Source organism: Balaenoptera musculus, chromosome 5 (assembly GCF_009873245.2).
Source record: "Balaenoptera musculus isolate JJ_BM4_2016_0621 chromosome 5, mBalMus1.pri.v3, whole genome shotgun sequence".
Classification (NCBI taxonomy): domain Eukaryota; kingdom Metazoa; phylum Chordata; class Mammalia; order Artiodactyla; family Balaenopteridae; genus Balaenoptera; species Balaenoptera musculus.
Genome location: NC_045789.1, coordinates 20,304,026 through 20,320,818, shown reverse-complemented (window position 1 = coordinate 20,320,818; position 16,793 = coordinate 20,304,026). Strand labels below are relative to the sequence as shown.

At 36.6% G+C, this 16,793-nt stretch overlaps 1 protein-coding gene across 3 annotated transcripts in view; it reads left to right on the top strand.

Annotated features, from left to right (window-relative positions):
- Positions 1-16,793, top strand: part of EMCN (endomucin) — a 96,016-nt gene that overhangs the window by 58,304 nt on the left and 20,919 nt on the right. For all 3 annotated transcript variants that reach the window (XR_005020056.1, XM_036853579.1, XM_036853580.1), the window contains exons 5-7: positions 4,188-4,226; positions 16,007-16,099; positions 16,530-16,583. Coding sequence is in view for 2 of the 3 variants with exons in the window: in XM_036853579.1 (XP_036709474.1) it covers positions 4,188-4,226; positions 16,007-16,099; positions 16,530-16,583 (186 nt within the window). In the remaining variant the exon portion in view is untranslated. The remainder of the gene's footprint in view (positions 1-4,187; positions 4,227-16,006; positions 16,100-16,529; positions 16,584-16,793) is intronic.

The following is a 16,793-nucleotide window of genomic DNA, read 5'->3' as shown; positions in this document are numbered from 1 at the left end:
TATTATATATGGGAATGGCTGTATATATTTTTTCTCCTGGGCCTGTTAATGATAAATCATGTTCTGTGTGTAATTATATACAGTTATATATAGCTGTAAATATAATGGCCTTCATAAGATAAGAATATTTAGCAAAGTTACTTGTTGTATTATTGCTTATTATTTCTGTTTTAAAAGCTGATAGTTTAAGCAAAGTTTAGCTTTGGATTAAATTGTGGATTAAAGTTTAGCATTTCAAAGTTCATTTGCATTTCATAAGACTTCAGTTTCATATTAGAGACAAACTCAACCAAGAGATTTTAAGTTGCCAACCACCCTGATTAAGGATTTGGTTTTTACTAAACATCTAAGTTTGAGACTAGTTTACACACTTATTTGCTATTTGACTTCACCTACTTCCTTTTCTTAAAAACACATTTGCGTTATGAAATTTATAAATTAAAAAAGGACAAGAATAATACTTCAGCCATATTCCATAGCATTCCTCTCTATTAAGATTTTATATGCACAGAAATGAATCCAAATTTGAAAATAGTATGCCATATGAAAACACTTTATTATCTTCAGAATAATACATCCTTGATTTTAGTATTAAAAGGTATATATATTCCAGTATTGATTAAATATTTAAGATTTACAGAATTTTGTCCTCAGAATAATAATATATTCATTCATATATAAAAGTCTGGACCTCTTAAGACTCAATAAAAGGATTTTGAATTTTTTTAAAAATAAATTTATTTATTTTATCTTTGGCTGTGTTGGGTCTTTGTTGCTGTGTGCGGGTTTTCTCTAGTTGCAGTGAGCGGGGGCTACTCTTCATTGCTGGGCATGGGCTTCTCATTGCGGTGGCTTCTCTGGTTGCGGAGCACCGGCTCTAGGCGCGTGGGCTTCAGTAGTTGTGGCTCACAGGCTCTAGAGCGCAGGCTCAGTAGTTGTGGTGCACCGGCTTAGTTACTCCACAGCATGTGGGATATTCCTAGACCAGGGCTTGAACCCGTGTCCCCTGCATTGGCAGGCGGATTCTTAACCACTGCGCCACCAGGGAAGCCCAGATTTTGAATTGTTATATGTTATTTTTTTAATATTCAGCTACATCTTTAAGGCATAGTTATTTTTCTTTTGTGTAATATGTCCCTCTAAAATCATTATGCATTTTTAAACATCTTTATTGGAGTATAATTGCTTTACAATGGTGTGTTAGTTTCTGCTTTATAACAAAGTGAATCAGCTGTACATATACATATATCCCCATATCTCCTCCCTCTTGCGTCTCCCTCCCATCCTCCCTATCCCACCCCTCTAGGTGGTCACAAAGCACCGAGCTGATCTCCCTGTGCTATGCGGCTGCTTCTCACCAGCTATTTTACATTTGGTAGTGTATATATGTCCATGCCACTCTCTCACTTGGTCCCAGCTTACCATTCCCCCTCCCTGTGTCCCCAAGTCCATTTTCTCATTATGCATTTTTGAAGGATGAAAAAAATGCAAACAAGGATAGTCAGAAGGTTTTGTCTGATATGAGTTTAAAAATTTTTCATTCTCTCTAAAGTCTATCAGCAAGAAGGTTATGACCTGATATTAAAAGCAGGAGGAACAAAAGGTTTTGATTTCATTTGTATTCTAATCCTCTGGCAGCTGATAAATATTTTAACTGCAACTTTCAAATACAACATTACGCCATGTTCAAGAGTATTTTAACTAGTTATCAAAAGTAGGAATTAATTACATAAGCTTTCCACTCAGAACAGTTTAGTGGAAGGAAAAGCTGTCTCTTTGAGTAAAAGAGAATGGACCGTAGAACCAACAGACCTGAATTATAATCACGGTCCTCCCTTTGAGAAAGCAGTTTCACTGCTTTCAACTAATATTTGCAGGTCTGCAACATGGAAATAATAATGTCTTTCTTGTAGACATCAGCAATTAATATATGGAACTGATCATAAGAGTTGCTTGAAAAATAGTAGCTATAATTATCCAAGCAGGAATATTAAGTAAGACATTCATTTTCTCTTAAAACTTAAATTCAAAGAGGTAGAATTAGTTTTATTATTATTACTTTCTATTGTTCTTCGTTCATTCCTTATATTTTTATCAGAGACCTGGTAGTAGGCTCTGCGATTACGGCTCTGAGTAAAACAAGAAATCTTTGTCTTCCTGGAGTTACATTCTAACTGACAACAAACATATTTTTAAAAAAATCAATGTCCCTGGAGTGATAAAAGTACTGTTGAGCAGATGAGGCAGAGTGGGGGGCTAGCGTGGAGGGAAATGTATACAACGTTAGATAAGTTGGCTGGAGAAGACTTCTCTGAGTGGTGAAACCTGAGCAGAATCCTGAAGGGTGGGAAGGAGCCAGTGTAGGCCTGAGAGGGCAACACTGAGGCTAGAGAAGAGCAAGCAGGGACACCTGAGGCAGGAGGAGCCCTGGCACGTTGATGTACCACAGAGATGCCCAGCAGGGCGAAACAGCTGGAGTGAATTGAGGAGCAAGGCAGGAGCCATGTCCTATGAAGAATTGCCAGCTGTAGTGAGGAGAAGAATAAGGCGCCCTTGGAGCAGCCAAATTCAAATTTCAAAAGATTTTTCTAGGTGGCTATTGCAGGTACTAAGGGGACAGATATAGGTGCTAGATGAACAGTATTCGATTGAATGGTGAGACATATTTGGAATATATTTTGAAGCTAGAGCTGATGGGGTGAGAAAAAGAAGTGAATAAGAAAGACCACTAGTTTTTGGCTTGTGCACCTGGGAGACAATTGTACCATGGTTTGATCTAAGATGGTGAGGGGGGAGGTGGGTTTGAGGATACTAGTCAAGAGTTATGAATGGATAAAGAAGATGTGGTATATAGATACAATGGAATATTACTCAGCCATAAAAAAGAATGAAATAATGCCATTTGCAGCAACATGGATGGACCTAGAGATTATCATGCTAAGTGAAGTAAATGTGACAGGGCAAGTCTAATATTATACTATTGCTTATATGTGGAATCTAAAACAAAAAGATACAGATGAACTTATTTACAAAACATGAATAGACCCACAGACATAGAGAACAAACTTACGGCTACCAAAGGGGAAGTGAGGGAGATAAATTAGGAGTTTGGGATTAACATATACATATTACTGTATGTAAAATAGACAACCAACAGGGACTTACTATATAGCACAAGGAATTATACTCAATATTTTGTAATAACATATAAGGGGAAAAAAAATCTGAAAAAGAATAAAAAGAATATATATATATAATATATATTATATATATATTATATATATATATATATATACTGAATTACTATCACTGTGCTGTACACCTGATATTAACACAACATTATAAATCAACTATAATTCAATAAAAAAGAGTTCTGTTTCAGGCATGTTAAATTTGAGATGCTGGTGAGACAGTCAAGTGAAAATACAAAGGAAGCAAGTGAATATTTTTAAACTATCATTATTGGGCTTCTATTTGTTTCAATTTTTTTCTATATTTTTTCATTTGGCAAATCTTTGTTCATGGTGCCAACACTCCAGGTTGTTGAAGTGATCTTTGATTATGATTCTCTCAGGTAATTTTATTTGTAGAAGCTCTTCTGAACTATATTTACTTTAGAGGAATTCCCTAAGTTTCAGAGGAATCTGTATGAACCGTTCTGAATCTTCCTCAGGTCAGGAGATGCACAGTATCTTAGTAGGAATATGACACATGGCAGTGCCACTCATGAAGTACCTGCCAAAGTTTCTATAGTTGTCTGGGTTATCTAGGCGTATTCAAGATGTGGGGTTGTACTCGGTGCTCCAAAAGAGGATTCAGCAAAATACAGCTCACAGGCCAATCCAGACCCACACCTGTTTTTGTAAATAAAGTTTAATGGGAATACAGCCATACATATTCTTTAGGTATTATGTATAGCTGCATTCACACTACAATGGCAAAGTTGAATAGTCACTAGAGATTTATGACCCACAAAGCTTAAAATACTATTTGGCCCTTTACGAAAAAGTTGGCTGACCCCTGCTCTGAAGTTTCCTCTAATCAGGAAGCCTCTTGATTTTATGATTTGATGAAAGTAAATCAGAAATGAGCTAAGATCTATATCCATTTACCACCTGGAACAATTGTGAGAGTACATTTGATATTCAACATTTAATTTTAGCAATTTTCTTTTCTTTCCTCTAAAGCTGAGATTCAGAGTTCAATCAAAGCCACAGAAACACCAGGTAAGTTAATTTTCTTTCTCTGAAAATATTCCTGGGTAAAATCCCAAGAAAGAGACAAAGTAGATCAATCGGTCTGAGGACAGGGTGAAATAGTACAAAGGAAAACATTACATGGCAACTAAAATATTTAGGAAACCTTGTGTTAAAAAAATGCAGTCCCAGAGAATACACAATGATGTGCCTCAGTGCTCTGGGGCTGGGATGAGTGGAACCAGTTCTGGTAAATGCATAAAGCCTGTGGAATTTTCCTCTGCTCAGAACCTACTGTTCCTGGTCTGTTTCTGTGGTCAGCTTGCCCTCTCTCAGAAGTATAGAGTGTGTGTTTGCTGTCTTCTCTACTTTCTAACAAAGCCTGGTCCTGGCATCTGAAGAGATGATGTTATAACCCACAGTTAACAACCTAAAATGTTATCACTTCAAGAAGTGCTCATGCTTTGCCATCCTTAGTTTTAAACTGAATAAATTCTGGATGATGGAGCAACAGAAATTGAAAAAGATTACTGGGCAGAGGAAAATGATAATGTTGAATCTTCCTGTTGTTTTGAAATTATAATTGTTTGGGGGATTTTTATCTTCCTACATCCTACCTGGTACTTATATAAATGACAAATCTCTTAGGTTCTCAATAATAACCACCTTTGGTATATATAAAATGAGAAATACATGAAATAAACTTGTAAGATCATGTAACTTTTTTAAAAATTGGAAAAATAAAGCCATGGAAATTATGATTGACTCTGATAACATTTTCACAGCAAATGTCCTAAATAATCATCATAGTCTACCTTCAAAGAATTAGAAATGGAAATCATTATGCTTTTAACTTTTCATTATTTATCTTCTACATAATACATCAAATGAATAAAGAAGTTATTTTTATACTGTTAACTCTCTCTATTTCACCTTATCGCCATATTTTTTATTCTTATTTCCATCTACATAGTCTAGAAATGCAACAGAAAAAACATTGGGAAAAACAAAGCAAAACAAAGCATAAAAATAGTACATCCAGGCAAAGAGGGTAGCTTTACGTTGGCTGATGCTTTGCACTGTTCTGGAGAAGTCCTGTCCCCCCCGCTTCATGGATTGGTTATCAAGGAGAAGTTACAGATGAAAGACAATTGGGAAGCTGACAAAGTGTCAGCTCGTTTTAAGGGGAGACTGAAGCATCTTTTATTTTGTTTAAAATAATGGTATTTACACAATGCCAACTTTAACTATAATTGATTTTTAAATGTAATAAAAAGCCCATTTAGACTTTAATTTTGAATTACGGAAACTAATTCTCCTAAAACAAATAATAGACAAACCATTGATTTGAATAGCAGACTAGAAAGAAATGAGGCTGATTCTATCAGCTGTAGAAAAGTCAGTCTCAAACTTCAGATATATGTTTTGGCTAAAGACTAAATCCAGATACACTCAAAAAAATTCACATATATTCACTCATATGATCAAGGAGAGGCATCTTCCTTAAAATAATTAGCATTTCTTTTTTAGGTAAAGTTGAGGTAGACTTCTTGCCCACAGAATTATTAGTACTGCTTCCTTCCATAAATATGAGCTAAATATACATTTAATCTTTGACTAGAACATACTGAGTTCTCATGTTTGATATTTTCTTTCAGATTATGCATCTGACTTTAATTTCCTTGAAAAATTATGTTTTTACCACTCTCTTCAAAAACTATTTTTAAGGATCTAGAAATTGTTGATTGTTTTATGTAGGATCTTTTATTGGAATTCAGGATAAGTAAGGCAACTATATATAAAATGTGAATTATAAGCAATTATACATAGATATGACATTCAATTTTACGTAATAAAGATAAAAGAAAGATAGTCATAGTTAGATGGAAATGATCAATCAAAGTCAGAAGACATGTCCATTCGTTCCATTCAACAGAGCAAAGGTAGTATGAATGGACAACTGAGTTTAACAATGCTAAGCATGAGGAATTCATGCCCAATATCTAAAGCATGGGGGAAAGTCAGACTTCACCTGACCACTGTAACATACCTGTTGAGACTCCAAATTTTGTATAATCCCCTGCCAAATATACAGGATGGTATATTCAACCAATCACCACTAACTGAGGCATTCAATAAATATTTGTTCTGTTCCATCACACATAACACTAGCTAAGAGTTTGAGTGTTACATGGAGCCTGCCATTAAGGGTTACTAAAGACCGGTCAATATTATAAATAACTATAATGACTCCAGCAGTCGTGTAGGTATAAAGTGATGTGTCATAGATGAGCCTCAGATAACCTTATGTTAAGATCAGAGGAGGAAGAGATTTTTTTCCCTTTAGCTGTTGTTGTGGTATACATTGGGTGGGAAAGAGCAGTTTAAGAAAGATGAGGAAGAGGTTCATGAAAAAAGCGACCTTCTAGCTGCCAGATTTTTCTACCTACTCATTTTTTTAGCTCTGAATTCAGAGCTAATGAGGAGATAGAAAGACCCACTAAAAAGTGATGAAAGACTGTTTATTCCCCAGAGATGTATGCAGCCATCATGTGGCCATTACAACAATTTAAAGCAATGATGGAATTCACTTTTCTTTAGCCTTATCATTTTCTCACAGACAGGCAGAGCTAATAACTTGTCCTTGAAAATGAACCTCTTGATTTCTTTGATAAGACACCTCAGCTCCAGAGAAAAATGGAACAATATGCCTCAGAGTATTGGGAAAGGAATAAACCATCTGCCCTTAACTTTCTGAAAATACAACTATATTTGTCAGGGTTTTCCAGAGAAACAGAACAAAAAAAAAATATATATATATATATATATATGTATTTGTATATATGCATGGAAATCTCTAAAGAGATTGATTATGAAGAATTGGCTCATGCATTACAGAGTCTGAGAAGTCCTAAGATCTCAGTTGGCAAACTAGAGGGCTGGAAAGATAGGAGAATGGATGGTATAGTTCTAGGCTCAGTCCAAAGGGCTGAGGACCAGGAGAGCAAACGGTGTAAGTTCCAATCTGAAAGCTGGCAAGCTCAACACACAAGAAGAGCCAATATCTCAGTTCAAAGGCAAGGAAACACTGATATCCCAGCTCAAGGCAATCCGACAGAAAGAGTTCTTCTTACTCCAGGGAGCCTTTCTGTTCTATACAGACCTTCAACTGATTGGATAAGAGCCACCCTAATGGAGGGTAATCTATTTCACTCAGTCTACTGATCTGAATGTTAATCTCATCCAAAAAACACATTCACAGGCACACCCAGAATAATGCTTGACCAAATATCTGAGAACCCCATGGCCAAGTCTAGTTGACACATAAAACTAATCACCACAACAACATTCTCATAGTCCCCAGCGCAGCTTGTGAAAGTTCTCACTGTACCCATCTTCTTTACTTTCTCAACTGTGTTTCAGGACCTCAGTTGCATTGTAGACATTAATTTTGATGGAAAATCAGAAGCCAGTACAGACAAAAGTCCCATCAAAACTGACTACTGGCCTTTGGAAAAGAGGATGCTGTGTCTTGGTTCATTCATTATGCTTGACATCTTATGTAATGCCTGGGATTGGTTACTCATCTCTCGGAATTTATATCATGTGAAGCATGAATTATTTTTATACAGAGGATTACTTACCTGAATGTTCGAACTTTGAATGACAGAATCTTAATACTATTGTTCAGGTAGAACGCACTCAAACTATTAATATACCCATAGCGAAGTGATATCCAGAGTTGTTTTTATTAACTTGGAAATTTTATGCTGTTTGAAAATTAGTTGAGAATAAAACAACTCAGTTATGGAATGCAAAATATATAAATATTTATGTGATAGGGTCTGGCATAAACTTCCACTTAGGAAATTGTATGAATCTATAAATCTAGGTATGGCTATGTGAGTTCTCCTCTAGTTCAGGGATCTGATAACTGAGAAGTGCTCGACCCTGTTCTTGTGGCTCTCTAGTCTACACTGAAAGGTCATAAAAACTCACAGTCTCAACTGATTAGCTAGCCAACACTCACTTTAAGAACCGACACATTTCAATGATATTGCTAAGGGTGTGAGCTCTTCCAATGAGCTCTACAATGTGCTTTATTTAATACACTAGGAATAATTCTGTCTGCTTGTGTGTATATGCAGAGTCTGGTTTGGCCTACTGAAGGAAGGAGGTGTTTAGTTTGCCTTGGTAGGAAGAATACCTTCTCGATTGGAGCCAAAATTGAAATAGATAATATTTCATGTAACAAAAATAAGAGGCATGCACTTATAACTCATTCCGACTGAGGAGCAGCTTAGGCAGCACAGAACTGTGGTTGACAGAACAGAGTCTAGAGTTTGCATTCAAACCCCAGCTCTGTGTGACTTTGGGCAAATTACTTAAACTCTCTGGGCTTCAGTTTCCACTTTATGAAATGAAAATATTATTAATATAATAGTGAGTGTAAAACACTTAGAACAATGCCTGGCACATAGTGTCCCATGACTTGAAAATAAAGTCCTTTTTAATATTTTCATGTCCATGTTTTGGATCGCTTACGCTCACATTCTCAGAAAGCATATGGCACAGGAAGAGTTACATATTGAAAAGCTTCTCAGTGTTTTCAGGTCGTACTATCCAAATTGTGAATTTAAGGTAAGATGATGTATATATTTTGGGAGGGAGATGAGAACATTCTAAAACTTTCAGAATGCTGAGAAAAAAATTTTGCTGGTCTCATTGATAATGATGCCATTAACAAGTAAGATGAACTCAACTCACTTGAAATCTGTTGGTTGCATGGCATAATGGAAAGGAAACCGATAGGGTTTTGAGTCATACTTGGCTTATGTCTTAGCCCTTCTACTTATTGTCAGACATGTTACCTTATCTCTCTGAGCCACAGTATCTCTCATCTTTAAAGCACATAATAAAAATGTTTAAGAATAAGGTGAGTTAGCACATATGGAAGTAATTAGCACAGTTCCCCATTTATTCTTTGTGCACTGTATATAATTTTCTGGAAGTTAATAACTATTTATATTAAATCACAAAAGAAAAATATGCCCTCCTTCTTCAACATATATTTCTACAGAGTTACCTAAAGTAAACAAATCTCTAATCACAGTTATTACTGGGTTAGAGGATGCTATTACTTCTGGTTAGTTATGCTGATGGCCCAAAGCAAAGTGAAAGAACTTTGAGATAAAAATTGTTTTTGCATAGCTTGAAGTGTACAGCTAGGTCAGAAAGGTCAGGTCTGATGAGAGCAGAAATTAATTTTTATCACGTGAAGGCAGAAAAGTTTCCTTTTGTCATTTTGCCCATTACATAGATGGGGGGATCCCGTTAAAAGCGAAAATGCAGACTAGCTATGACAAAATCTGAATTGAAAGGAACCCTGACAAGAATCTAAATCTTAAAGCTAGAAGAGACCTCAGGGATCATACCAGCATATTCCCCTCCCAAAACAGAGAATGGGACCAACCATCCTCATAGCATTTATTGACTGGACCGCTGACGTGCCACTTACTTATGTAATAGATCATTTTCCACTCTGATAATGAAAGCCTAGAGTAAACCACGCTCCCTTTCCCTGAGTGTCAGCGTGCTCAGAATCAATTCTTATGACCAACACCAGCAACCGTATTGATGCTTGGTACTAACTCTTAGGAGGAGCTTATTTGTTTCTTCCATTTTCCTTTGTTCTGATTTCTCATTTTTATTTCATTCATCTTATGGCCTATATCATTGCTTAAGCACCTCTAATTCTTTCTGTTAAGAATTAATTTATAAGTAAAATTCAATTAACAATAACATGGTATCTCTTATTTTAATCCCTGACATACTGTTTTGTTTTTTTTCACATCTGTCAACTTTGTGCTGTTCACCTTCCCTGTGAGAGCTCCTTAAATGAAATAACTATCTCATGTACTCTGTTGTATTTCCTTCAGCATCTACTCTTGGACCCAGAGTAGGTGTCTATTTTTTTCTATTACTTCAGAATGAATGAAAAAAATTAATGAGAATGATTTTAAATAAGTACCCATCCTAATATTAAGGCAAAAAAGGGAAACACATGAATTCACTTCCTCCTCAACAGTAGTCACGTCTGCTGCCAAAAAATTTGTTTGTCCATTCAGCAAAACTTACGGTCGCTACTTGTACACACTGCTCTAGCGTTTGGGAAATATCAGTGAGCAAAATAAAGATTCTTGCCCTCGAGGATCTTATATTCTAGTATAAGTATAGACAAACTATAATCAGTACATGTATTAATTAACCAAATTGTAAAGCAAGGTGGGAGGTGATAAGTGCTATGAGAAAGAGAAGATGTAGAACAGTGTAGAAGGGAGGGATTACGAGTGCTGGAGAGGTGGGGACCATTTTCAGTATTGAAAAAGTGGTCAAGATAAGTCATAAAAAAGGTTTGAGAAAATACAAGAAGGAAGTGAGCCCCCTAATACATGGGGGAAGAGCATCTAAACAGAGCTACAACTTGAGGAGAGGACTGGTGTGTTAAAGAAACAGGGCAGGGAGAAAGGCAGGGGATATACCAGGCAGATTACCTAAGATTTGGTGGGCTATTTCAAGGACTGTGACTTTTTCTGTAAGTGGAATGGAAAAACACTGGGGATTTTGAACAGAGGGGTGACATGATCTGACTCATGTTTTATAAGTATAACTCTGATTGCTGAGGAGAGACTGTCAAATGAAGCAAGATTATCTTTTGCAAATTTTCGAGGAGAGAAATGATGGTAGCTTGGACCAGGGTGGTCATAGGGTGGCATGCAATCTCCAAATTCTGAATATATTTTGGAGGTGGAGCCTATAGATATTCTTGATGACTGCCTTTGGAATAGTATAGAAAAAGATGAATCAAAAATAACTCTGAGGCTTTTGGCCTGAGCAATTGGAAGGAATATCTGCCATCAGCTAAGATAGAAAGGCTGCAGATAGAGCAGAAATTCAAGTTTGGACATGTTGAGTTTCAGATTTTTATTATTTGCCATTATTATGAATCTGAAATTTAGGAAAGAGGTCTAGGCTGGAAGTATAAATTAGGAGATCATTTGCACTGATATTCTATTTAAACCTTGAAATTGACTGAAATCACCAATGAAATTAGTGTAGTCAGAGATGAGGACGAAGGACTACATTCTGGGGCCCTCCAAGACTGAGTCAGAAAGAAGAGATGAAACCAGCCAAGGAGACTGAGAAGAATAAGACTTAAGGTAGAAGAAAAACCAGCAGTGTGTGCTCTACTGGAGCCACGTGAAGAAAATGTGTTAAGGAGGAGTGAATGAGTTATTGTGACAAATGCTGGAAAGTTCTTTTTAAAAGTGAGACATGAATCCATCAATTTGCAGTTAGAGACCAGTTCCAATTATTTATAAATAATGAAAAAAATGAATAAGCATTCCGTTCAATTGAATTTAGCCCCTCAGACACATATCAGATGCACACATATCAAAAAGAAGTATAGGAAACATGGTGAAATGAAAATAGAACACACAGTTTTATTTTCTTTCTCACACTAGAATATTTTATCCTCTACTGCCTCTCACACTTTTTCTCCTGTTAATATCTGTGTATGATATGCTTTCCTTTAAGGAAGGTTTGAGAAGGCCATCAGGGACTCCTCCAGCTCAAGTCCCTCCTCAGAGAAACCCCTGGTTCCCAGGAGCAGACCTGCTTTCATATCCTTGCCAGGCTCAATCACTGGCTGGGAGCAGCCCGCAGGAGGTATGGCATCAGCACAAACACAATGATGGAATTCAGAGAGCAGGTGGGGAACCTCGGTCAATTACACTGTAGTTCACCTTCCATGAGGTGCATTCTCATAACCACCAGAGGTACCCTGGGATATCAATAAGGTCTTCTGTCTTTAAAACTTCCAATGATTTATCTAGTAATTGGTTTACAGCAAGAGCCAAATGTGTTCCACGGTCAGATGGCAATAGGGTAAATTTGTTTTTTGTTTTTTTTAACTTTTTACTTTATATTGGAGTATAGCCAATTAACAATGTTGTGATAGTTTCAGGTGCACAGCAAAGGGACTCAGCCATACATATACATGTATCCATTCTCTCCCAAACTCCCCTCCCATCCAGGCTGCCACATAACATTGAGCAGAGTTCCCTGTGCCATAGAGTAGGCCCTTGTTGGTTATCCATTTTAAATATAGCAGTGTGTACATGTCGATCCCAAACTCCCTGACTATCCCTTCCCCCCATTTTCCCCCCGGTAACCATAAGTTCGTTCTCTAAGTCTGTGAGTCTGTTTCTGTTTTGTAATAAGTTCATTTGTATCATTTCTTTTTAGATTCCGCATATAAGGGATATCATACGATATTTCTCTTTCTCTGTCTGACTTACTTCACTCAGTATGAGAATCTCTAGGTCCATCCATGTTGCTGTGAATGGCATTGTTTTCATTCTTTTTAATGGCTGAGTAATATTCCATTGTATGTGTATGTGTGTGTGTATATATATATATATATATATATACACACCACATCTTCTTTATGCATTCCTCTATCGAGGGGCATTTAGGTTGCTTCCATGTCTTGGCTATTATAAACAGTGCTGCAATGAACATTGGGGTGCATGTATCCTTTTGGACCATGTTTTTCTCCAGATATACGCCCAAGAGTGGGATTGCATGGTCATATCGTAGCTCTATTTTTAGTTTTTTAAGGAACCTCCATACTGTTCTCCATAGTGGCTGCACCAATTTACATTCCCACCAACAGTGTAGGAGGGTTCCCTTCTCTCCACACCCTCTCCAGTATTTATTGTTTGTGGGTTTTTTGATGATGGTCATTCTAACTGGTGTGAGGTGATATCTCATTGTAGTTTTGATTTGCATTTCTCTAATAATTAGTGATGTTGACCATCTTTTCATGTGCCTCTTGGCCATCTGTATGTCTTCTTTGGAGAATTGTCTGTTTAGGTCTTCTGCCCATTTTTTGATTGGGTTGTTTGTTTTGAGGATATTAAGCCTCATGAGCTGTTTGTAAATTTTGGAGACTAACCCATAGGGTAAATTTGGGTACGCATTATTACAATATACTTGGTTCCGCAAGTCTCTTTATTACAACAGACTTTGTTCTGAGGTCTCTGCCTCAAACAGCCTACTCTAATTTCTGGCCTGAAGTTTGCAAACTAAATTTAAGTCATAACATACCATATCTGCAATTCAATAATCATTACAGTCACCAAAAGTCAAGGTCTAAGAGCAAACTGATGTCATCTAAGAACACCTATACTCCAGTTTCTCCAGTTCCTGACCAGAGCAAAGAAGCTTCTGAAAACATGTAAGTGTCTGAAGAGTCATATAGCTTTACACTTAGAATATCTGAGAAAATTAGATAAATTGACTTTGGTTGAAAGACACAACTCTGTAGGTGCCTAATCACAATATAACAATAGGATATTATTATAAAGTAATATATTAATATAATATAAATTAACATAATTTTATAGTAATTATATATGTTATAAACATATCAGTATCAACACTTCTAAGCAATTTAAATTTATTTTTACTCATTTAATTTTCACAACACTATGATGTAGAAAAATTATAATCACCATTTGTAGATGTGGAAACTCAGACACAAAGAGTTTAAGTGCCTTGCCTAAGATTCCACAGCAAATAAGTGCTAGAGTCAGATTTGAGCCCACATACTCAGTCTTCAGAATCATGCTCTCAACCATCCACTGTACCTCTCCTGTACCTCCTCTGCCAATGCCGCTTTAGTAGTAACATGGCATAATAGAGTCTCAATGAAATCCACAGAAATCATAAGCTCTGAACATACCATGGCTCCATCTTAATTGCAGGAAGAATTACATTAAACTCACAATTTATGAATTCAGCCAAGACCTGTAATTTCATCAATATGATCACACTAATGGACAGGGTTTCTCAAACTGTCAGTTAATTCCCATTAGTGGGTCATGACTAGTATTTTTTTAAATGAAGTAAAAGAGACTAGAAAACACCAGAAATCATTCAATGTAATAGAGGTGAAGTGTGTGTACGTGTGTGTGTGTGCATGTGTGCTGGTTTCAGAAATGATTTATTAACTAAAGTTTGCGATTAAAAGAAAAAAAAAAAGTCTTTGTTCAAGGAGCCAACAAATCCTCTTTTAAGAAGGGTTAATTCTATTGCCTCCCTGTGGGTCGTTAGCAATAATGGCACTGGACAGTCAACACGTTTTAACCTTTTAAGGAGGAAAGCTTGGAGTTTCATCAGAACCAGATAGATTATACTCAGAACTGTAGCCGCCACTTAGCTTGTCTATGAGAAGGTAATAAGGTAGAATGTGGAGTCTTGAAAATTAACCCTTGGGAAATCCCAGGGGAATTAATGCCATTGGTTATTTAATCAGCCATCTCATTCTCTACCAACACAACCAAAAGAGCATTCATCCTCACTAGAACACTTGACACTGGAAAAAGCAACTAAGTACCGAGGTTTGAGCTAGTTCCCACTCTTGTATTTAAGATTCCTTTTTCTGCCTGCTCAGTGCACGAGCCTGACATTTTTCTTTGTTCTTACGGGCATATATCTAGCTTCCTCCCACAGATCTCTTGCATGGCAAGAACAGACTCTTAACATTATTCTCCCCCCACAAATGTCAAAAATGCATAAGCATGCAGTGCGTGCTGGGCTGTGGGTGACAAAGAGGGAAAGATCCAAGGCAGTCATAGGCAATATCAATTTCTTTCATGCAATTATGCATGGCCTTCACACTCCTAAGGGGGCCATAATTGTAAGAAGTTCCTCTTAGTTTATCCAAGCAGTCAGCTACATCTTACTGCATACCCACTGTGGTCAGAGCTTCGTGTGGTGGATGGTGGGAATTACAGCCCTCACACTCCAGGAACTTGCAATTCAGTGTAGAGACAAGGCAAACAGGTGTGATTGAAAGATATTACTTCATATTTCAAGAAAAAGAGAATTATTTTTCAAAAAATGTTCAAAATACAAATTACTTTTTATTACAGATTCACAAGAATAAATGTTGTACACTTATAAAACATATAATTATCTATGTTTCCTTGAAATTTATTGAGATTTATGAGTTTTGAATAATAAATTTTTATTTATTTATTTTTGTTTTAGTCCTTCTGACTAAAGATGGCAAATGTTGACTTATGCAAACAAGTAATAATAATCAATTTAAAATTAACATTTGCCCTGGTAAAAAGAGCATGGATAGTGGTGGAAATGCATCCAAGCAGCAGTTACTCTAGAAAAGGCATACAAGTGTAAATCACTGCTGAGATAAAAATGAAGGGATCTTCTATTATTTTTTTCCCCAGTTCTTCCAACCAAAGCCTCAATTGCAATCTTTCTCTTTGACCACTAAGAAACATTATAAAATCTGAAGTCCTGTGTATTTATGTCCATTTTAAGTATTTATAGTGAAAAAAAAATCACTATCACTCAAAGTTGTAATATCTAAAATGTGACTAATGCTTTTGCATTGATTTGCATTCTTATGGGATGCAGAACTTCATGCAGTAGGTGATACAGTCTGTAGCCTAAGATGAGAAACTTGCTCAAGTTTTTTTGGCCAGTTCTTGAAGATATAATACTAACACCCAGGTTTTCTCATTCCAAATTTAATCATCTCTACAGGAGGAGATAGAATGAACTCATGATTTAATGTATAATTGTATGTATCCCATTATTCAACAATAAGCAGTTTTTACAGATCATCAGAAATGCAAATTGTTTGAATCTGCAAAGAAATCCAGTAAGAAGAGCAAATACTCTCATCTGACGCTACATTTATCATTTTCCTACAGTTAACACTCTACAACCAGATGCATCACCTTCCAGAATCCCTACATTATCCTCAATATCAGTAACAATTCTGGAAAACATCTCCCAGTCTCAAGGTATGACTTCTGTGTGTATGAGTGGAAGCTTGCTTCGCCTGACCCCTCCTCGCCAAGAAAACCTCACCAACTTAAAAAACAGCTTATTGAGGTATAATTTATACACAACAAAACTGCACATCCTCAAAAAAGGGAGGGGACACGAGGAAACTTCTGGAGGTGATGACTCTGTCTATTACCTTGATTGTGGGGATGGTTTCATGGGTATATGCATGTGTCCAAACTCATCAGATTGTATACATTAACTCCCTACCAATCTTGAGTCATAAAACAGAACTCTTTCAGAATGAGATAAAATGTTTTCACTCCAAGCTTCATACCTATAAATCACAGAGGCTTACCTAAATGGGGAGTGGGGAGGTGGGGGGAGGTTTGTGAGAATTGGCACACATTAACCAAAGGTGACTTTTTTTCTTTCTTAAAATAACAGGCACTGAGAACGCAAAAAATGCAAGCTCTTCTTCAACCAACCCCTCTTATTCCAGTGAGTAATACGTGCATCTTCATTCAAGGCGGTAGAACTGCAGAAAGTTTGAATGTTACCAATAAGGGAAGGGATTCAACTATAGACAGCCTTTTCTCAACTTTACTGAACCTGCAATCCCATTATAATCCTATATAATTGCCACCTGCTTTGAAAGTTTCCTCCCATTGAGTCTGGTTTTAATAAATACACTTTGGGGATTTTTTTTTT